General features: G+C 50.2%; 1 protein-coding gene and 1 long non-coding RNA gene across 2 annotated transcripts in view; one reads left to right on the top strand and one right to left on the bottom strand.

The window, feature by feature from the left end:
* The window catches only part of LOC309867484 (uncharacterized protein), a 76,677-nt gene extending 70,137 nt beyond the window's left edge, over positions 1-6,540 (bottom strand). Inside the window, exon 1 of the mRNA XM_082736388.1 lies at positions 6,424-6,540. Coding sequence (XP_082592514.1) covers positions 6,424-6,426 — 3 coding nt within the window. The 5' untranslated portion in view covers positions 6,427-6,540. The remainder of the gene's footprint in view (positions 1-6,423) is intronic.
* Positions 6,541-13,793: 7,253 nt separating this feature from the next.
* On the top strand, positions 13,794-23,039 carry LOC309867848. Its single transcript, XR_014313347.1, has 2 exons — positions 13,794-14,302; positions 22,508-23,039. It is a non-coding gene; the product is annotated as an uncharacterized lncRNA (long non-coding RNA).
* The last annotated feature ends 691 nt before the right edge of the window (positions 23,040-23,730 follow it).

The raw sequence follows: 23,730 nt of genomic DNA, 5'->3' as shown, positions 1-23,730 counted from the left end.
GGTGGACAGTGAGCAGGGACACAGGGCCCAGGGGCCTGGCACACGCAGTGCATAAGAGGAGCTCCAGTTCCTGAAGAGTCACGAAATCAGCAGGGCCTCGACCATATACTGCGGTGCCCAGAATGCAAGCAGAAGGGCGCCAGAAAGAGGAGCCCCTGAGAGACTGATGGTAACAGAGCCCAGGGTGACTTTAACAGAGGGCGGGAACATAATGTAGGGGCCGCTTTCCAGCAATAAGCTCGGGCAATGGAAAGATAAGCATCAAAGCAAAAGGCCCACAGTGACCACAGCTGAATGCTAACCGGCTCATGAAGTCACTACCTGGAAATGGCCAGAGGTCCTAAGTAACCAGCAGACTTCTTCCAACCAGGCACAGTTACCAAAACAGGAAAGATTCCATAGGATCACATACTGCGTCACAGTCACCCCATTTCTCGCCCCTCGGCACCACCTCACAGCAGACACTGTCCCCCGCTGTCCTGTGTGCTGCTCCCCTGTGGTGTCTTCAATAAACTTCTATGTCCTTGGTTTGTCTAGGGTGCTTTCCCCACCCATGCTACCAGCTCCACGGGATCAGGCTGCCGTAGTTTGACGTCCTTCATGGGCGCCACTTTGCTCTGCATCCCCAGATTCTTTAAGAATTTTGTGGGAGTTTCCCTCGGTGACGATCTCCAGCTGGGACTGTTCCTTGAGAACACCCAGAGGCCCAAGGAGCGCCCTATGGACTGCCTTTGCCCAAAAGGGTGAGGGATTTCCCCCCTTACCCCTATCCTCCCTCTTTCTCTTTTTAGTCCTTCGGCTGGTCTAACCCTAGTACTCCACAGACAACAGAAGGTCCTGGGCTGTGCGTGCCCGTGTGGGCAAAGGACCCCTTTCCTATTCTCTCCCACTACATCACCTGAGCCCTCCACTCCCAACACGTGGCGCAGCTGGCAACAGCAGCTCCTGCAAAGTGACCCCGCATGGGGAATGTACTCTCCCAGACCCTCTCCTGAGGCCTGCTGACTCTCAGCAGCCTCGCTTCTTAGAGACCAACCCCTTAATATCTTTGTGCCCTTATATTCAGCCGCCATTTGATCTATAGCCAAACACGTTCCTATGTGTCCCAACGGTGAGTCCTCTCCTTGTATGACCCGGTTTGGCCACCTGGTGTGTGGCTCTGGCTACTGCCGGAAACAAAGCAGCGGGGCTTACTACCCCCATCTGCTGCAACCCCTCCTTGGTGGGACAGGCCTCTGGGCATCAGCAGCAGGTCTTCCCCGTTATAGGAAATAAAACGGCTGGTTCAGGAAGCACAACTGCAGTCATAAGCCTTATGAACAGAATAAAAACCAAAACCCCATGATCACTCCGACGGACCCAGGAAGCCATCTGACCAAACCCACGACCCTGTCTTGACAAAAGAGAACTCAACCTACCAGGAACAAAGGGGACGGCCTCACCCTGGTAAGGGGCAGCGGGGAAGAGCCCACACCTAACACCTGAGCAGCCGCGGCTCCGAGGAGGATCTGCCAGCGGCCGACAGGTTCAGGAGATGCCGGACGGTTGTCATCAGGGGCGCGGACGTGGCCCTGCAAGCAGACACCCCTCAGACCCACTAGAATAGCTCCGAGGTCATGCAGGCGCCAGCCGCGGAGGAGGCGAGGCAGGGGCAGCTGCCACGCATCTCTGCTGCTGGGAATGCCAAACGGTGCGGCCACCTGGGAAGAGTCCACGTGGTGAACGTCGAGTCACCGCGCACGACAGCGGCCAACACCAGCTCGCGCTCGCCCGCGCTCAGCAGCCGACCCCACAGCCAGCAAGGAAACCCGCGCAGCAGCCCGTCCGCTCCCCGGAAACGAGTAAAGGAGACACGACTAAGATGGAGTCACGAGTCCGCAGAGAAAGCACCCGAACCCTCCCTCAGGGCCAGGTGCCGAGTAACGCGGGGAGATGCGCGCCGCAAGGCCGTCCTGCACCCGAGCAAGGAAGATTGTTTCTCCGCGTGGCAACAGTCCAGCCAATGAGAGACACTCACGGCTCAGCCAATGAGAGACACTCACGGCTCAGCCAATGAGAGACACTCACGGCTCAGCCAATGAGAACTCACAACACATGGACTCTCCAGCTTGCTCCAATGGATGCTCTGTGTGGCGGCCCCGCCCTGTGCCCCGGCTCCTCCAAGAAGGAACCGCTCCCTTTCTTGCCCAGGCTTGCCTGTGCTTTTGCCGGGGGCTTCCTTGTCCCCTATTACGATTCTCTGATATTCCCACATAAACCCATTTTTCTATAAGACTTTTAAATTTTTTAATTTAATTTGTTTTTCATTTATTACTAATTTATCATTTATTAATATTCATATTCATATTTACTTATACATTTATTTGTCATTATTTCTTATGCATGGATCTATGAGCGCAGAGGGAATCTCAAGCAGACCGTGTACTAAGCACAGAACAAGGCTCAATTTCAAGACGTCAAGATCATGACCTGAGCCAAAATCAAGAGTCGGACACTTAAGCCACTTAACCACCTACTTCCCCCCACCCCATAACTCAATTTTTCCTGTAAAAAGAAGTGACGGTTTTATTGTTAATGTCAGTGTGATTTGCTGATCACAAATGGACCCAAGAAGACACCGACCACTGAGAACATGCAAGTGTGGGTCCCACAGAGCCCACAGTGCTGCTTTCTCGCCGACCCCGGGCTGGAGGCTGGGCGGATCAGAGGTCGGCGCCCTGTCTGCGCCAGTCAGGGTCTGCTGGGGACCTGTGCTGGGGGCTTGTTCCTTCCCAGAAGACTCATTCGGCTTTGGTTCAGCTCCTTTTCAGTACTGGGCTCTTCCTCTTGGATCAGTGCCCGATGGAAACAGCCTGGTCTTCTGTCTGATTTCTTCTGTAACAAGCCTACTCCTACATAGAAACCATGTTTAGAAATTCCATAGTCTAGAGAAAACCACCAGGAAATGGATTCCAGTCATCAAAGCGCCATGACAGGGCAACGAAGGGGGACCCTGGCCAGTTTGTTTTCAACACCACCATTCCCCCAGGGGCACTGGGGTGGCTCAGTGGTTTAAGCCTCTGCCTTCCACTCAGGTCATGATCTCAGGGTCCTGGGATCGAGCCCCACATCGGTCTCTCTGCTCAGCAGGGAGCCTGCTTCCCCCCTACCCTGCCTGCCCCTCTGCCTGCTTGTGATCTCTGTCAAATAAACAAATAATATCCTTAAATCAAACAAACCAACAAGTAAAAACAACAACAACAAAAGCCCCAGAGTCCCTCCACACATGCATTTCTAACAAAATGAACCAAATAACCAAATGTAATTCAGAACTAAAATGGCCTTAGGGTGTTTGGGTGGCCCATCCGTTAAGGGTCCTACTCTTGGTTTCGGCTCAGGTCACGACCTCATGGGTCCTGAGACCCTGTGCTCTGCGCTCAGCAGGTGGCCGCTTGCAGATTCTCACCTCTGCCCCTCCTTGATCCATTGCTCTCTCAAATAATAAATAAAATTTTAAAAAGGAAAGGAAGGAAGAAAAAAGGAAGGAAGGGAGAAGGTAAGAGGGAGCTGCAAGGGCTTTTACGGGGAACTTCCGATCTCAATCTCCCAAACTGGTCTCAGTGATCATTAAATGTGCAGTTTTCCTCCCAGATCTCTGTTTCCACAGCGGAGCCCTCCACCGCTCTGCCCTCCAAATGGCCTGTGGTTTCGCGACCTTACACGCTCCCAAGGGCAATTCCCGCAGCTGCAGAGAAAATCCAGTTTGGGGGTAAAGTAACCGACAGCTTTATTTTTAATGAGTCATCAGGCGGTTGGCACTGACAGAGGATGGACACACGGCCTGTCGGAAAACCGCGCAACGCAGGAACAGGCCCCAGACTAGGGGAAGGGGCGGCAGGTGGGGCGGGGCGGGGGCTGGGGCAGCCCCGTGGACACCGCGCATTGAAGACTGCTTCTGTGCGGGGTAAGGAGGGATGGTTTCCCTTGACCCGTGCATGGAGCAGAGCCCAGTCCTGCGGATCCCACGTCCGCACGGAAGCACCCGCAGGGGTACGAGGGACCGCAGCGACGGAAGGGGTTTCTCACGGCGCAGAAGGAGGTTGGTTTGCGCCGGGGGGACGGGGACGCGCAAGTGTACTGAACACGCGAGGAGCCCAACCACGCAGACACGGAGAGACACGCGAACCCCTGAGCTGGACAGAACACAAGCAACACACGGAAAGGAGACCGCACGGATGTCCACAGAGCGTGAAGGAAGCAGACGCTCGGGTGACAGATGACAGCATGCGGGAAATGCTGCACTAGAAGGGGAACCCCAGGATGACAGTGTCCACCCCAGCACGGATCAGAGCGACCTCCGTGTGATGCCCAGCAGATCCCTGGTCCTCCCCGAGCTGGACAGAGCCAAGCCAGAGAGCTCTCGGGGCCGGGTGACAAGCATGCGCCCGGATGGACGCCGCAGCCGCATTCACTGGCCAATTTTAATGTCCAGCGGTCGCTTTGGAAGCCCTTCCATGAGACCTTGCCTCGGCCAATCCACAGTTCCCTCAAGGGAGAGGGGGGCATCTCAACCTGGTGTCCTTTCTGATTCACCAAGGAGTGACACCAGGTTGGATGGTGTTAAGGGCCTACTTAATCAGAGAAAGCCCTTTTCTTGTTTATGCAGTAAACTTAGATTGACCCCGCCCCTCCCAGAGGAACTTACTTGCATAGCCCAGATACAAGGGCGGGTCAGCCAGGTAGAGATGGGCAATCACTGGGGCACGCACAGATCTACTAGGGTGAATTGTAATTCAATTGGCTGCCCGTGTGTGAGGTAAGGTGACTGTGCAGTTTTCTCCGTGTTTTGCAATCTCATTGGCCACCTGTGCAAGGCCGGGCTAAAGTACCTCTATAGAAGTCAGTCTGTGAAGCAGGAAGGGGTCGCCTCTTTGCAAGAGTCATACCTGACCGGACAGGTTGATTCTCGATGCTTGGCATGAAATAAAGCTTTGCTTAATCCTTGCTTTGTATCAGTCTCGCTCCTTTGATCACGGACCCTAACAGGTTACAGGTCCACCGCGGGTTCCCCTGTGAGCTCAGAGGGTTGGGGGCGGCCAGAAAGAGGTCCTTTTTAGGCCCCTGGTGACATTCTCCCCTCCAAGCAGGGCCGCCTCCAACCACCCTCCCGGCACCTCCCAGTCTGTTGGAATCACAAAGAAATGGAAAACAAACAAATAAACCAGAACAGCAACCAAAAAAAAAAAAAAAAAAAACAACAACAACAACAAAAAAACCCTCCTTCCTTAAAAGTTTGACGAGCACAAAGGGCACACAGAGACCAAGTGTCCCCCAGGCCTGGAAAGAGCCAAAGGCTATCAGAGACAATGAATCTCTCCTTGCGGCTCAGAAAGTACTCAAAGGCCCGCGGTCCGTCCCCAGGTCCCAGCCCCAGGCCCCCTGCAGGGCGCACCGGCTCTCCATTAGGCCCTTCGCCCCCTCCCCGCTCCCAACAGCGACCTCGGCGGCGCGATCCTGTCCGCGGCTCCGCCCCCGGCCCCCAGGGAAGCCCTGGCTCCATCACCCGGGACGCAGGAACACGTACCAACTGCTCTGGGCCACCTCCCGCCGCCTCCGCGGGGAGTGGGTGTCCGGAGCCGACAGGCGGTCCGAGCCGGGTCCCCAGCCGGAAGCCAGGGGCCGGGACGGCGAAGCCAAAACCACACTCGCACCGCCTGTGCTGCCGGCGGGACACAGGGGCACCGGGTGTCACCGCCTCTGCAGAAGGATTTCAGCAAAACGTCCCCAAATCACGCAATGAACTGCAGCGCGTCTGTCACGGTCTCGGCAAAGAGTCGGCTTAGACACACGCCCACGGGTGTCAGCCCCGAACACGGACCGACCGCGGCCGGATGCGCGGCCGCGGCCCGACGGGCACCGCTCGGCGCGCCCCGTGCCTGTTCCGACGGACCCGCAGGAGCCCCGGGCCCCTACATGCAGCCAAAGTCCCCCTAACGGTACCCCGCGCAGCAGCCCGCTCCGGTCCCGCGGCCTCTCGCGGCTGCACACCCTTCATCGGGCCCCGTCGTCCCGAAGTGACCGGACCGAGAAGCACAGGCTCCGCAGCAAGCGAAACCCACCGCGGCCGTCCGGGGCGGCCCAGCCCCGCGCGCGCTCGTCCCGGCCCGAGGGAGAGACCCCCACCCCCACCCCGGGGGAGCGCACGAGGTCCCGCCCAGAGGGTCCTCTGCGCGCCCGCTGCCCGGTCGGCGCCCACCGTCACCCCGTCACCCCGCGGGGCCGCACACCGTCCGCAGCCCCAGGCCTGCCCGCCCCGCGCCGGCCTCGCTCCGGCTCCCCCCGCCCAGCACGCAGGTGCGGCCCGACCGGGAGGGGAGCGCCCCGCCGCGGCCTCTCCTGCTTCGCTCTGGCCGGCGGGACGCACGCTGCGGGCCCCGCCCTCACCATCTCGGGGTCCGGCTCCCGAACCTCTCCGCGTCCGTCCTGCACCGCAGACCTACACGTGCGCCGCTCCGCGCCGGTGAGCTCCGCCCGCTGCGCCCCTGAGCCACACCTACCAGGACGGGGTCCTCCCTCGGGCCTGATTGGACGGGTTACAGGCCCCGCGCTCCGATTGGGCGATACTTCAGGTCCTGCGACCTGATTGCACGAGGATTCGGAGTTACGTCCCCACGATCCTGATTGGACATTCCTCCGGGACCCGAAGCGCTCTCAGGCCCCGCCTCCCGCATCCTGACTGACAGGCCGGCGCTCCACACGTGTCTCACCTGCCTGCCGGGAGTCGGCTCCCCACCCGGAGGACTCCGGCCCGCCGACCCGCCTGCGCCCTCCTTCCACCCCCGGAATCCGACGCAGTCTCCCCGCGGAGCCTCCCCGTGCGGCGCCCGATCTGGACGCGGCAGAACGGAGCTGTCCGTGGTCCCCGCCTGGGCGAGGGCACGGAGCCCCTGTCCCGCGTGCTGGAGCGCAGCCCGGGAGCCGGTGCCATCACGGGGCGCGGAGGTGGGGGTCAGGCCTCCGGGGTCTCCGCCCGGCGCCGGTTCCCCGCGGCTGGATTCCAGCCACCCCGGCGGGGAAGGGGCATCTCGACGTGGTTTGGGCTCGCGTCGCGGTCCTTCGTGACGCCGAGCATCATCGCTGCGTTAGCGGAAGCTGTGACGTCGGTGGGGTCGGCTCGCCTTCAGCCAGGCCTTGTCGGGTCCTGCTCTCCGACCCAAGCGCTGTTTGTGGATTCCGGTGGACACAGTCTCACCGTCTCTGTGATTTACAACATGTTCCCCCCCTTCTCTGGGTGTCTTATCCCTCCCAGGTAATGTCCTTGGATGGACAACGGATTCATTCTACTGTCACTCGTGATAGGCAGACGTCAGGCCACCTCCTTTCAGGTCGCCTGGCGACCTCCTTACCAACTCCTGTCCTTGCTGCGCGCTCCGAGACTAGGTAGGTGGCCTTGCTGCCAGTGGGGAGAAGGACCCGGGTTCAGTTACGATGCCAGAGGGGCAAGGCCCTGGGAGGGCGGGCCTCAGGTCTCACACCAAGAGGGTTCTTGTCTTTGTGCAAGAAATTGGAGGGCAAAGGTGCCTGGGTGGCTCAGTTGTTAAGCCTCTGCCTTCAGCTCAGGTCATGATCCCGGGGTTCTGGGATTGAGCCCCACATCAGGCCCCTTGCTCCACGGGGAGCCTGCTTATCCCTCTCCAAGTCCCCATGTTTGTGTTCCCTCTCTATCAAATAAATAAATAAAATCTTTTCAAAAAAATTCAAGGGCGGTGCGCCTGGGTGGCTCAGTGGGTTAAAGCCTCTGCCTTCAGCTCAGGTCATGATCTCAGGATCCTGGGATCGAGCCCCACATCATGCTCTGCTCAGCAGGGAGCCTGCTTCCCCCTCTCTCTCTACCTGCCTCTCTGCCTACTTGTGATCTCTCTCTGTCAAATGAATAAATAAAATCTTTAAAAAAAAAAATTCAAGGGCAAGCCATTTAGAGAAAGGGACAAGGATTTACCAAGTATACAAGTAAGAAAGGAGATGGTCTCTCCTCACAGGGGGGAAACGAAACCTCTAACCAAAGGCTTTATAAGTGTTTTTTTTTTTTTTTTAAGATTTATTTATTTATTGGGGGAGGGGCAGAGGGAGAGGGAGAGAGACTCTCAAGCAGACTCCCCGCTGATTTTAGAGGCCCACATGGGGCTCAAGCCGAAGACCCTGAGATCATGACCTGAGCCACCCAGGTGCCCCTGTTGTGTTTTGTTTTGTTTTGTTTTGTTTCAATGAGCTAACCCTACAGGGAGGAGCTTCCCCTTTAACTTTAAGTTCATCATTTCCATTGAGGTGAGTTTTTCCTTTGTCTTAGAGTTGGAGACATACCTACAGGGAACAACTTTGAGCATGTGCAAGCTTTCTGGCTTTCACTGCTGTAGGGAGTGGGGTCCAGTTGTTCTTGAGTCTGATCTCGTGACTCTTTGCATGACCTGATGACTTTTATATTGAGGGTTAGCCTAAAACCAAAATGGCTTTACGTTGGTCAACTTGTCTTCTGGGTGTCCCTCCCTCACCTCTTGCTCAGGTACAGCGGGTCCTACCAAGACCGCCCCACTCATACCCTGGCTGCAGAACTGATGGCCCTGTGGTCCCTTGGATGCCATCTGGCCAAGGATTAGGGTGGCCAGGACCCCTCTGGCCAGGGATTCCTGGGGAAAGTGGGGACCTGTCTGGATTCCGGGACCCCAACCCCACAGCCAAGGGTGGGAGCTGGGTTGGGGGCCCCTAAGTGTATTGGGAGAACCAGTATACAACCCATTCAGGTACCACATCCAGATCTGTTCGCTATTAGACAGACATGCATTTACCTTTGGAACCCACTGCCTCGGGAGAGCTTGGTGCTCCTGGGAGTTGGAACAATTTAAGAAGCAAATTTCGGGGCACCTGGGTGGCTCAGTTGGTTAAGTGTCTGCCTTTAGCTCAGGTCATGATCCCAGGGTCCTGGGATGGAGCCCCACAACAGGCTCCTTGCTCGGCGGGGAGCCTGCTTCTCCTTCTGCCTGCCGCTCCCCCTGCTTGTGCTCTATCACTCTCTCTGACAAATAAATAAAATCTTTTAAAAAGCCGGGAGTTGGGGGGGAGGCGAATGGGTCATGGCAGGTCACCTTCCTTTCTGGGATGGCAGGGACCTAGCAGCTGGATATGACGAGCTCATTCCTGATGGATGGGTTTAAGATTCCATTTCTGGAAGAGGCCGAAATGGCAATGAAGTCATGGTTTGGGGACAGGAAGCTGAGTGAGTGACTCCATTTTGGTCTTGTCTTATTTTTAGCAGCACCCAGGCCTGGGAGCAGGAACTTTTTGGACTACCGCCATCATGAGATGTACTTAAGGCTTTTAAGTGGTCGTTTTATACTGGAAAGACATGTATTTTAGATCGCTTTTTGAACGTGTACCTAAAAGACTTTTAAGTATAAAAGTATGCTATCCCTCTTAGGTGGGCCGTCACCATGGGTGGCAATTGTCTAGAGAGGAGAGAACACGGAAGAGTTGATTCATTCTGCAAGGGAGGAGAGGGGCCGGACATCTTGAGAAATGTTGGCCCGAGTTCCTGTCCACCTGGGCCAGGCCCTTTCTGGGTGTGACAGGACTGCAGCTGTGTCCATGGGAGGGGAGGGGCGGGTGTGGATGGGGGTCATGGGTAGAGCAGGAGGCGACGGGTTTCCCCGGGGCTCTGTCCAGGGCTCCTCTGGGAAGCAGGTGTGCTTCCCAGAGGAGAGTATGTTTTGTAGTTGGGGTCTACTCCCTGAGAATGGCAGACACCGTGACCTAGGAAAAGAGAGTTAGGAACTGTAAGGGCCTATTTAGCCAGAGCGAGGGCCTATTTAGCCAGAGCGATTCCATCTGGTTAAACAGTGATTTTGTTGTTTATGCAGTAAAACTTAAACTGACCCTGCCCCCTCACCCATGGGAACTTACTTAAAAGCAAATCGTCACTGTTCTTGCTGAGCTTATGTAAATAATTAGGCCAAATTTGTTAAAACTAGACTCATTTTTCAAATAAATTAGTCCTGAGTTGGCTATCTCTGGAAATGAGGGTTATTTTAGAGGGAAAAGTTATGTTTTAATAGCACACCCTTATGGATGTTAAATTCTAGATTTGGTTGTCTTTAAATGTTTGTTTACCTAGCTAGACAACTGGAGGTAAACTTCAAAGAAGTTGCACAATAGCTCCTTTAGACGATCTTGGCTTTGCCAGTCAGCCCCAGATATAAGAAGGAAACTTCAGAAAGTTGAAGGACTTGAAGGGAAGAATCTGACTGAGTTAGTGGGAATAGCAGAAATAGCCGCTGAGGACTATGAGTCATGCTGGCAGGGGACCAGAGTTCTCTTACAGACTCTGCAGGGAAAAGGGTATCAGGTGTCAGCAAAGAAAGCACAGCTCTGTCAGAGCCACGCCACTTATTTAGGCTCTGATCTCCATGAGAGAGTGTGTTCGCTGTCTGAGTCCAGGAAACAGGTGATCACCCCATACCCCCGGCTCCACCACGCCCCGAGGGAGTTTCTTGGGACAGTGGGCTACTGCAGGCCGTGGATGCCATGGTTCACGGAGAGTGCCTGACCTCTCTACGAACTAAGGGAGGACTCACTATGGTAGAGCGGACAGCTGAGGCAGAAGGAGCATTTTGAAAATTACATACAGCCTTACTGTGTGCCCAACATTGGTTATCCCAGATGTTACCAAGCCCTTCCTCTTGTATGTGGATGAAAAGGTAGGGGTGGCCAAAGGAGTTTTGACTTAGACTCTGGGGCCTTGGCAAAGGCCAGTAGCCTATCTTAGCAAGAAACTAGATCCAGTAGTGGCTGGGTTCCTCCCTTGCCTCCACATAATTGCTGCCACGGCCCTCCTGGTCAAGGATGCAAGTAATTGATTTTGGGTCAAAATCTCATCTTGACCACCATCCACGCTATCGAGGGCCTTCTCTGGACTCTACCAGACCAGTGGATGACGAACGCCCAAGTGACAGGTTATCAGGCCCTTCTCCTCAATGAACTGAAAGTGACTTTCTGGCTCTCAGTGGTGCTAAATCCAGCCAGAGGAGCTGGCTGACCACCCACACGACTGCGGGAACCCAGGTCGCAGGAATAAGGCCGGATCTCGGAGACACTCCCTTCCCAGATGTGGAGATGACTCTGTTCACAGACAGGAGTAGCTACATGGTCGATGGAAAAAGGTATGTGGGGGCTGCAGTGGTTTCTCCTGAGCAGAAACTCTGGATGGCGGCCCTGCCACACGGAACCTCGGCGCAAAAAACGGAGCTGATTGCACTCACCAAGGCACTGAAGATGGCCAAGGGTAAGACCGCCAACATCTGTATGGATGATAGGCTGGGTAGAGGCTTTTTCTGCAAAACATGAGATGGCAGGAATGGTAGCCAAAAAGCTACTAGAGGTTTGGGTTACCTCTCGTGATTGGGTCAGACAATGGCCCTGCATTTTTGAGTTCAGTCTCGCAGGCACTGGCCAAGGCCATGGGCACGAATTGGAAACTACATTGTGCCTACTGGCCCCAGAGCTCTGGGCAAGTAGAGAGAATGAACCAGACTCTCAAAGAGACCTGGGCAGAGCTAATTCTGGAGATTGGCGATGGATGGGTGGCTCTCCTTCCTTTCAACCTCCTCAGGGCGCAATGTACACCCTGCTTAAACAAGGTGACCCCATTTGAAATAATGTTTGGGAGGCCCCACTCCCCCACTCTGCCCTCGGCTACAAGAGGCTGCTCTAGCAGATATGACTGATCATTCTGTAGTCCAGTCACTGCAGGCATTACAGTCTGTCTTAAAAAGAACCCATGCGTGGGGCACCTGGGTGGCTCAGTGGGTTAAAGCCTCTGCCTTCAGCTCAGGTCATGATCCCAGGGTCCTGGGATCGAGCCCTACATCGGGCTCTCTGCTCAGCAGGGAGCCTTCTTCCCCCCAACCCCCGCCTGCCTCTCTGCCTACTTGTGATCTCTGTCTGTCAAATAAATAAATAAAATCTAAAAGAAAAAAAAAAACCCACACAGGGATCCGAACTGCCCACACTGAGACAGAGACAGAGGTGGAACCACATCCTTACCAACCCAGGGACTTGGTTTGGATACATCACCACCAAGTGGGAAACTTGGAGCCTCGCTGGGAGGGACCATTTACTGCCATCCTGACTACCCCCACAGCAGTGGAAGTTGAGGGCATCAGGGCCCGGATTCGCACAAATCACGTCAAATGAGTCAAGGACAAGGATGCCCCCAGAGACGGATACCGCTGCTGATGGACCCCGCCAATAGTGGACTAAAGCTAAGACTCAGAACAATGAGTTCACTGAGTTTATTGTTGTGCCTATTATTAAAGTATAGATGGGAAATACAGACAATTAGGGCTTCACATACTATTTCTAGAAAAAGGGGGGCTCTGCATAGCCCTAGGAGAGGAATGCTGTTTCTGGGTAAATCACACTGGAGTCATTAAAAAGAGTCTGACAGCCATTAAAAAGAGGACATAGAATTGGCTGAAAAGTCAAAAATTTGACTAATCTGCAAAGAAAGGGGGGGAATGTAAGGGCCTATTTAGCCAGAGCGATTCCATCCAGTTAAACAGTGATTTTGTAGTTTATGCAGTAAAACTTAAACTGACCCTGCCCCCCCTCAGGGAACTTACTTAAAAACAAGTCCCAGAAACCAGTCCCAGGTAACTAAGCCCAAATACAAGGGTGGGTCAGGCCAGGTGGAGGTATCCAATCAGTGGGGGCACATACTGTCTCCCTAGCTACCAAGGACTATGGGCCCCACCCTTTGGGGGCCTTTTGGGCGCCAATTCTGACCAAGGTGATAGGCTAGTTCAAATATCTACTATAGGGCAAATTGTAATTCAATTGGTCACTTATGCGTGACCTAGCAGGACTGTGCAGCTTTCTCTGTGTGACAATCTCATTGGCCACCTGTGTGTGGCCAGGCCCAACCACATGGCCTTTGCCCTAAAGCTAGTCTGTAGGGGCGCCTGGGTGGCTCAGTGGGTTAAGCCTCTGCCTTCAGCTCGGGTCATGATCTCAGGGTCCTGGGATGGAGCCCCACATTGGGCTCTCTGCTCAGCAGGGAGCCTGCTCCCTCCTCTCTCTCTCTGCTTGCCTCTCTGCCTACTTGTAATCTGTCTGTCAAATAAATAAATGAAATCTTTTTTAAAAAAAGCTAGTCTGTAAGGCAGAGAGGAGTCATCTCTTTGAAGAGATGGCCCCAAACAGCCAGTTTGATTCTCGATGCTTGGCTCAAAATAAAGCTTTGCTTGACCTTCATTGTATCAGTCTCGCTCTTTTAATCACGGACCCAGTATTGCGGGACCTTTCAATCCCAGCACTCAGGGCTCACACGCATCTGACCCGCCCTGGAAAGGGTCAAGTGCCCACAGCAAGCAGCCCAGGGTGCCCCTGCTGTCCCCGTAAGGAATTCCCAAGGAGCATCCGGCAGACTTGCTGGAAAGAGGCGATCACACTGCAGAACTCTGATGGCGCACGGGCCCGCCTGCACCCACCTGAGCTCGTGTCCATGACCCTCTGGTACCCAAGAGCCTGCGACCTGACAGCCAAGCGGGCAGTGTCCACGGTCACGCTGTGCAGTAGGCTTCTGCCGGGAGAGGGCTCCTCACCCCCTCACACTTGGGGGGGTTCCTGCATGGTTCCCCCAATTTCACCAGGTGCCTGGAGGCAAAAGGCTGCCCCTGCACTCCCACTCAGTCGTAGGGTTCTCTGCCAGGCTCCTAGGTGGGCTCCCGCCACCGAGCCTGCGTCCTCTCCCGCCCGCGTTCGCAGCCCGCTGCTGAGAGCCAAGGTCCCTCCATCTCCGGCATTCCGGTTTCCGGGCTATGCGCGAGGACTTCTGGGACCCGGGAGCCAACCGGAAGCTGGTAGCCTGGCGGCGGGACTCACGGGCGGGCTCCTCCGGCACCTGCGCCCACCCAGACATCGACTGCGCATTCTCCGCTTCCCCGAAGCCGGAAGTCGGGTCTCAGCTCCGCCACAGCCAAGGTTGGGGGGGAGGGGGGGAGCCTGCGCCTGCGTACTCCAGCCAACCCGGAACTCCCAGGTGTCTCCGCGGCCCCAACGCGAGGGCTTCCGCGCTGCATGTCGGGAACTCCGAGGAGGCTCTTACTCTGCACTACATTTCCCCGGAGGACGTGGGATCCGCCGTGGCTCGCGGTCAGGAAGTGAATACCGTCTGCAGCGGGAAGGGTTTTGCAGATTCCGCCTGGAGCTGAGGTTTGGAGCCCAAGAAACCCATGGCGTTCACGGTGCATGCGCGACGTGGCTGGGCTAGTAGGTGAGAACAGGCGGGAGACAGTGGGACTGCGGGCGTGAGGGCGTGCGCATGCGCATAGCTGTGGGCGTGGCGTCCTCCTGGGTATGGTGCGCACGTGCTAGGCGTTGAGGCTCTGACCAGTTCGAAGGCGAGGATGCCAGGCTGGCGGTAGGGTGCTGAGTTCCCTGGAGAGCCGTTGCTCCGGAGGAAGAATATGAGTCGCCGCGTCTCGCTCTTTCCTCGGACTCTCGTTGCAGCCATGTGGAGTTTCTGCGGGGATGAACGGGGGAGCACCTCCAGTGTACATCAGGAGCGAAAATTTGCAGCAGCGCGGATCAGGGTCGGGTTTGACCCCTGGATGTCAGGTGCTCTGAACTGAGTTGCAGGTGGCTTCAGGACAGGACCGAATGTGTATGCCCACCGCCAGGCCAAATGCCTCCACCCCTGCACCCCCTGAGGATCCGTGAGAATGCTCTGGAATTACTTTTTAATCTTAAACCACAGCATTCCCTGAGTTTTGGCCCCCCAGAGCATGGTGTGAATCCAGCGACATATTGCTGGTTCCCTCTCACTTCCCTCAGGTAGTGTGACTCAGGTGCGGACAGTGTGACCCTGCAGTGTGTTCTAACTTCAGGCGAGTCCCAAGAAAGGCCTGATGGGTCACAAGTCTCTAGGAGGTGGAGAGCAATGTTATTACTCACCGAAAAATAAAGATGTGGGTGGGTTTAAATTTTCCTTTAGTTAATAAGAAAATTTTGCTTCTTTGTTTTCTAATAATTTATTTAAAAAGAATAAAACTGGCCATTTTAAGTATAGTTCTGTGGTTTTTCATAAATTCATACTTTTACTACATAGTCAAAATACAGAACACTCCATTCTCCCAAGAAAACAACTATAGTGCCCATTTGTAGACAAACTTCCCCCCATTCTTACTCCTCTGATCTATTTTAGTTCCTTATACCTTTACTTTTTCCAGAATGTCATAAAAATGTAGTCTTTTGAATACTGTATTCGTTTAGAAAAGATTTTATATATTTATTTTGAGAGAGAGAGAGAAGGAGCAGCGGGAGGGGCAGAAGGAGTCTCCTCACTGAGCAGGGAGCCCAAGCTGGGGATCGATCCAGGACCCTGGGATTATGACCTGAGCTGAAGGCAGACACTTAACCAACTGAGCCATCCGCGTGCCCCTTCAATCCTCTGTTTAAAATTTAATGTTACATTTTGAAAATTGTGTACTCGTCCTCCAGAATTGGGAGATTTCAAATTTCCAACAGTGCCCAGTACAGGTGGTAGCACACATTAGGCCTAAAAAATAGAGAGGCTCCATTATCATTGCGCACCATTATTGGGTGCATAAGCTTACACAGGACCCTGCTTACATGCCTGACTTCTGTCACTTGTACTACTGGAAGGACATTGGGAGAAGTGACCAAATGAGGTAATAAGGATCATGCAATAACACTAATCTCTGCTGTGCTGTGAAAACAAGAGTTAACATGAGAAACGGATGAAGACTGGACTTCATTTGCCTCTTAACTAAATGCAGTGCTGTTATGTTTTTCTTTTCTAATATGTATTGGAAGTCTAAACATGTGGAAAGAATACCTGTAACAAGCAAAATGGACATTTTGGGCTTTGTGGATTATTAAAACAAAAGCTTACAAGTTCTCCTGCTATAGATGGTTATTAAAACTTTCCCTAGGGGGTGCCTGGGTGGCTCAGTTGGTTGAGTCTGCCTTCGGCTCAGATCTTGATCCCAGCGTCCTAGAATCGAGCTCTGAGTTGGGCTCCCTGCTCAGCAGGGCGTCTGCTTCCTCCTGTCTCTGCTTTTGCATGCACGCTAGTGCTTTTGCTCTCTCTCTTTCTCAAATAAATAAAATCCTTTTAAAAGTTCCCTATGTGAGGTTGTCTAATAAATTGGGATGTCACTCAAAAGGATATCCATAGTCTGCAGCTTACTTCATTTATTCTTTGGGTAGTTTTCCCTTTTACCACGCATACCTCTTCTCCTTGCTTCTGTTAGGAAATCACAGTGGACCTGCATAGATATCGCTCTGCTCATAGAGGGGTTAGAACTGTATGGATAATATAAGTTTCCCTAAACTATGAGGAACTCTGATTTTCTGCAGAACTAATGTCAGTCAATGTGTAGGAGCCCCAAAATGATATTACCAAATATATGAGGCCATTTCAAAATATTTCACAAGGATGTTAAATACAAACATCTATACACTGTACTTCCAATTCATAGGAACTGTCTGATCCCAAATATCCATGTCCAGTCTCGTAAACATATATGGCATGCCTAAATCTTAAACCATTGCAAAGTTGTGGCTAAACTGTATCTTCACTTTTATGGGAAATAATTACTATTAACTCCACGAGTGGGGAATTACTTCTATATCACGACCCACTATTTATGAACACTTTTGAATAGTTCCAGAAAGGATCTAAGGCATATTAGGTGGGGTAAGTATACATGAATCAATGATATTCCCATTCACTGAAGCCTCTATCCTTCATTCTTATCCCCTTTTATCTGCCTTGTCATGGTTTATATTTTACTTCACTCCACTTTTATCTGATGGACTTTTGAAAATACTGTCTCATCAGAATATTTTTTATCATTTGCTAGACTTATTTACTACTTAATTGCTTAAACTATTGAGTTTTTACTATTATGAATAAGAAATTATATTGACAAAACTGCAGCAGTATACAAAATAAAATTTTCTAGCATGAAAAATGTCTAGATTTGAATGCACCTGGTAATATTGACTCAGAATGTGTAATTCCTAAATTCACAGCTACAAAGTTGATTTGACAGGTGATAGTTACAATATTTTAATAACTTTCCATAATTTTAAAGGATTTTATTTATTTATTTGACAAACAGAGATCACAAGTAGGTAGAGAGGCAGGCAGAGAGAGAGGGAGAAGCGGGCTCCCTGCTGAGCAGAGAGCCTGATGCAGGGCTCGATCCCAGGACCTGAGATCATGACCTGAGCCAAAGGCAATGGCTTAACCTACTGAACCACCCAGGCCCCCCAAGTTTCCGTAAATTAAAGAGTAAATTAGTATACATTTGAAAACACAGTTAATAGGATATTTTTCAGAAACATTTTATACATTTATAAAGTACATAACTCATATGAAAACAGTTAATAGACTATTTCTCAGAAACACAGCATTTGTTCAACCAAAAAAGTACACATTGTGTCCAACCACACGTACTCAATCTTAATAACAACATATCCTAAGGGGTTGTATTCAGTGCTGAGTAACAGAAAACCCACACTGTCTGCCCAATATGTCAGTAATGCTTATTTATTTCACAGAAATACTGGGTAAGTGTAGCTGCTCAATGACGCTACAGGGAAACACTGCCCCGTATGTTGTTATGGATGCTCCATTGCATCTGTTCTAGTTGGAATCAGAAACACAGAAGCATAAGAAATAATAAGCGAATGAGGTGTTCACCATATGAATCAGATGTTATTCGAATATGTTAAGATCTAGAGAAAAGAGCTCAGAGCATTAGATAATATCAACAGCCGTGACATCCTAACCAGTGGCCTGGTGGACAGTATAGGGCTTTTGGGAAAATCTAAGCTGTGGACATCTAACAACGGAGGTACCTCCGTGATGGGAAAGCTGGTAGGGTGTCTGTGAAAGGCCACCCCTCTGACAAAATGGAATTCGTGCAGTTGCTATGTATTTGGAGGATACTTTTGATTGGCAAGACTAGCAATCAGGAAAATATGCTGCAGATGGTGCCCACCAAGTCCCCATGCATCTCTCTATCTCCTTATGTGGTGGTGGCTCAATAAACTGAAAATTGCTTCTTCCAAATCTCATGCAAGCTGGGCTCTTACGGAATTCTATCATGGAACCATATAGAGAAGGCCTCTTCAGAAATGTAGTTTCTAGCCTTACCTATGTTGACAGAACACAATCCAGCAGAACCATCTACACCTCTAAATTTCCTTCTCTTCTTAACTGAAACATATTGTCAAGTATATATATATACTTTCAAGACCACTGCATACCTACAAATTTCTGCCAATTTACATAATTACAAAATTGGAACCAAGCAAAATGGAATAATGAAACTCTGGCAAAAAAAAAAAAAAAAAAAAGGTGTTGAGAATGTTTACCTTATGTAAACAAAGAATGTTTACCTTATGTAAACGAAGAAGTGCCAACTTTAAAAGTCATAGTTTCTCTCAGGATGAGAATATGATGGAATATATGTAATGGGAAAGTGATACCCAATTTGGAACACACTGGGCCAGTAAGAAAATCTAAACAAATATCAATGTTACATTAGTCTAAAGGCCCCACACTTACAGAACAATTTAAAAATATAGTATAAAATTAGAGGTCCCATTAAGGATGAGATACTGAGTAATACCATCTTTGTAACTTTTGCATGATTTTTCTTCTGGTGTGGATTTTCCACTGTGTTAGGCGAGTTAATTTGCATCAGGTTTTCTCACGTTACTTACAAGTTTTCTTTTGTTGACTGTGAGTTCTCACATGACTATGAAAGGATTGGGGGCAACTGAAGGCTTTTCCACATTGCTTACAATGTTTTCCCACATTTTTCACAGGTATGAGGTCTCTCTCCAGTCTGCATCCTTACTGTTTTAGAAGGATGAGGGCCATTTGAAGGCTTTTCCACATTGCTTACAATTACAGGCTTCTCTCCACTGTGTTTTTTGACATGTTTGTGTAAAGATGAGGACCAACCAAATGCTTTCCCACATTTTTCACACTTAAAGGGTTTTTCTTTAGTCCACATTCTTATATTTTTGGAAGAATGAGGGCCAACTGAAAGTTTTCCCACATGGCTTGCATTTATGGGTTTCTCTCCAATGTGCTTTCTGTTATGTTTGTGCAAGGATGAAGACCAACCAAATGTTTTCCCACACTTTTCACACTTATAGGGTTTCTCTCCAGTCTGCATTCTTAAATTTTTGGGAGGATGGGGGCCAGCTGAAGAACTTCCCACAGTGTTTGCATTTACAGGTTTCTCCTCGGTGTGCATTCTGACATGTTTATGTAAGGATGAGGGCCAACCAAATGCTTTCCCACACTTTTCACATTTATAGGGTTTCTCTCCATTGTGAATTCTCACATGTCTCTGAAAGGATGTGAGCCAACAGTAGCCTTTCCCACACTGCTTACATTCATAAGGTTTCTCTCCAGTGTGCATTATCATATGTACTCGAAAGGATTTGGGACAGCTAAAGCCTTTTCCACACTGTTTACATTCATAGGGTTTCCCACCATTATGCATCATCACATGTACTCGAAAGGATTTAGGGCAACTGAAGGCTTTTCCACATTGCTTACACACATAGGGTTTCTCTCCAGTGTGACTCCTTATATGTCCAGTGAGGGAATGGGAACGAATAAATGTTTTCCCACAAAGCTGACATGCATAAGGTTTCTCTCCACTGTGAGTTTTCACATGATTTCTTAGGTATGAAGAACAACTGAACGCTTTCCCACATTCCTCACATTGATAAAGTTTGCATCCAGTGTGACTCCTTTTGTGCCTCTTAAGGGAAGAACGATGCCTGAAGACTTTTCCACACTGACTGCATTCATACAGTTTTACTCCACTGGAAGTTTTCTTGTACAGCTTAATATTTGGAGTATGGCTGACAATTTCTCCACATGTATCACCTTTGCTACTTTCACAGAGTCTCTCCACTATATGACTTCTGCTAAAAAAAAAATGGGGGTGACATTGTTAATGGTTTGTATATTCATAATTATTAATATTTGTTAATGAGTACTAGGATTATATTTCTACCATTTATATGTGTGTGTGTGTGTGTGTGTGTGTGTGTGTAGGCTTTCTTTTTTTAAGAGTTTATTGGCTTATTTGAGAGAGAGAGAGAGTACCATAGCAGGGAGGGGCCGAGAGAAAAGGAGAAGGAGACTCCCCATTGAGCAGGGAGCCTGATGCAAGGCTCAATCCCAGGACCCTGGGATTATGATCTGAGTTGAAGGCAGATGCTTAACCCACTGAGCCACCCAGGTACCCCATAAATACAGGTCTTCTGTCATGTTTGAATTATTTCAAAGTGGAAAAAACTAGCTGCTTTGGGAATGGGATTAAGCACAGCCTAGTACTACAAGTGTTTCTCACATACGGTTCCCTGATCATTGTTTCCCACTGAATTCTCTTTCCAGTGCTCAATGTCTGAGTCACATGAAGAAAAAAAAAGGAAGGAATGATTTGTGAATAAACAAATCTGGAGCAAGGTTTATCAGTTTTTTGGTTTTTTTTTTTTTAATTTCATGAAATAGTAAGATTCTCTACTGGACTATTGTGTTTTCTCCAAAGTGCAACTCACCTCAAATATCTTCCCTCATTGTTGTGTTTATCTTCAATGCACTGGTCTTCCCAATTTTCTCCAAAAAGGGAGGTCCAGAAATCATTTTTTGTGAATCTTGCTATTTTCTGTTCATTGGATAATTTTTCTCCAAAACTATCCTGCTGAGAAATGGACCCAGTGGTTTTAAATTGAGTCTCATCATCTAAAACAAAACAGTGAACAAATCTTATCAGGAAGGCACCTGTGAGCAAACAAATACATTCAGTTTAGCTGTTTCAAAACTTCATTATTAAGAGGCATCAGAGGGGGGCACCTGGCTGGCTCAGCGGGTTAAGTCTCTGCCTTCGGCTCAGGTCATGATCCCAGGGTCCTGGGATTGAGCCCCGCATCAGGCTCTCTGCTCAGCAAGGAGCCTGCTTCCCTCTCTCTCTCTGCCTGCCTCTCTGCCTACTTACAATCTCTCTCTCTGTCAAATAAATAAAGTCTTTTTTAAAAAAAAATGAGGCACTAGAGGTCAAAATGGAGGCAATTTATATCTTAATTTTTTTAAGAGATTTTATTTATTTATTTGACAGAGAAAGCACACATGCACAAGCAAGGGGAGCAGCAGGTAGAGGAAAAGAGAGAAGCAGGCCCCTGCAGATCAGAGAGCCTGAGGCGAGGCTTGATCCCAGGGCCATAACATGACCTGAGTCGAAAGCAGACATGTAACCAAGTGAGCCACCTGGGTGCCCCTGGAGGCAATTTAATATGCACAGAAAAACCACAAGATTTCAAACAACAAACTTCTCCACACCCACAAAGTGACTCATGAATATATACCCAGACTGACGACACTGAAGGACCCTAAGTATTTCAAAGAAGATAGATAGAAAAATACAGGTTAATATGTAGATTTTTACTGTCACAGAGAAACAGTTAGATTCTAGATCCATGATAGCTGTGATCATGCCTGTTTTATTTATCAATGTGTACTCCTTCTTTAGTCCAAATCTTGAAATGGGCTTAATGAATACATACTTAGTCTCTAAATAATTAAGTGAAGGATGAATACCTCCTTACCTACTGAGACCAGGTTCCTGAAGGTCTCCAGCATCACATCTCTGTAGATCTTCCTCTGAGAAGGATTCAGCAGAGCCCACTCCTCTTGGGTGAAGTCCACAACCACATCCTCAAAAACCACTGAGTCCTACAACAAACCACATAATCGTAGGAAAGCGGGTGACATGGACAACACAGGGAAAGTGGACTCAAATTCACCGGAAGTTCAAACAAGATTCACTGGTCTCCCCACATCTAATCTATGTCCACACTCATTTTCTGTATCATAATCTTTTCTTTTTAAATATTTTATTTATTTACTTATTTGAGAGAGAGAGTGCATGAAAGAGAGCATGAGTGGGGCAGCGGGGGCGCGGGGGGGGGGGGAGCAGCAGAGGGAGAGGGAGAAGCAGACTCCCAGCTAGCAGGGAGCCCAACGTGGTACTTGATCCTAGGACCCCAAGATCATAACCTGAGCCAATGGCAGACACTTAACTGACCTGAGCCACCCAGGTACCCTCTGTATCATACTCCTTTTTTTTTTATTTTAAGATTTTATTTATTTATTTGACAGAGAAAGACACAGCAAGAGAAGGAACACAACCAGGAGGAATGGGAGAGGGAGAAGCAGGCTTCCCGCTGATTAAGCCTGATGTGGGGCTAGATCCCAGGACTCTGGAATCATGACCTGAGCCAAAGACAGACACTTAACGACTGAGCCCCCTAGGCGCCCTCTTTTGTATCTTCGTCTTAACACACCATTAATACATTGAGCTTATCTCTCTCTCCATTTTTACTGTGGCCTTCCTGTGTGGTCCCTGCCTTTTCACAGAGTACTACTTAGCCAGAGCGAGCCATTTGTTGTTTATGCAGTAAACTTGGATTGAACCTGCCCCTTCCCCCCAAGAGGAAAGCGCTTAGAAACAGAACTGGTGAAATATGACTGACCAGCCCCGTTATCAACGGAGCCCACCTACAAGGACTTGTCCGGCCAGATGGAAACGTCCAATCAGTGAAAGCGCCCGTATGACCTCCCTACCCGCCAAGGATGAGCCAGGCCAGCTGGAAACGTCCAATCAAGGGAAAGCGCAGGTATGACCTTCCAAGGAGTGTGAGCCCCACCTTTTGGGCACCAGGCAAAGGTGCCAATTCCAGCCAAGGTCATGGGCTGAATTACATGACTATTATGGGGTAAATTGTAATTCAATTGGCCACCTGTGTGTGGCCAGGCTCAACCACATGGCCTTTACTCTATAAAAGTTAGTCTGTGAGACTGGGAGGGGTCCCCTCTTTGCAAGAGACGGCCCTGGCCAGTCAGTTTGATTCTCGATGCTTGGCGTGAAATAAAGCTTTGCTTGACCTTTGCTTTGTATCAGTCTCGCTCCTTTTGTCACGGGCCCTTTCAGCTGAGCCACCCAGATGCCCCTCAAATAATAGATCTTTAAAAAAATAAAATTAAGAAAATGAAAAGGCAAACCACAATTTGAGATAAAGATGTTTACAACATATACAAATATAAAAATGTGTGCAAGAGTAAAAATGAAGGGTCAAACAAATGAATAAAAAATATAGGAAAATAGGGCGCCTGGGTGGCTCAGTGGGTTAAGCCACTGCCTTCAGCTCAGGTCATGATCTCAGGATCCTGGGATCGAGTCCCGCATCGGGCTCTCTGCTCAGCGGGGAGCCTGCTTCCTCCTCTCTCTGCCTGCCTCTCTGCCTACTTGTGATCTCTCTCTGTCAAATAAATAAATAAAATCTTTAAAAAAAAAATAGGAAAATGACAAAACAGGTACCACAAAAGATGCAAGACCATATATGAAAAAAGAGTCGGGGCTCCTGGTTGGCTCAGTGGGTTGAGTCTCTGCCTTTGGCTCAGGTCATGATCCCAGGGTCCTGGGATTGAGCCCTACATCAGGCTCTCTGCTCAGCGGGGAGCCTGCTTCCTCCTCTCTCTCTGCCTGCCTCTCTGCCTGCTTGTGATCTCCATCTTTCAAATAAAAAAATAAAATCTTTAAAAAAAAAAAAAGAGTCAACTTCATTGGTAATGAGCAAAAT

The sequence above is a fragment of the Mustela nivalis genome, assembly GCF_964662115.1.
Source record: "Mustela nivalis genome assembly, chromosome: 1".
Classification (NCBI taxonomy): Eukaryota; Metazoa; Chordata; class Mammalia; order Carnivora; family Mustelidae; genus Mustela; species Mustela nivalis.
This window is presented reverse-complemented; position numbering and strand designations above follow the sequence as displayed.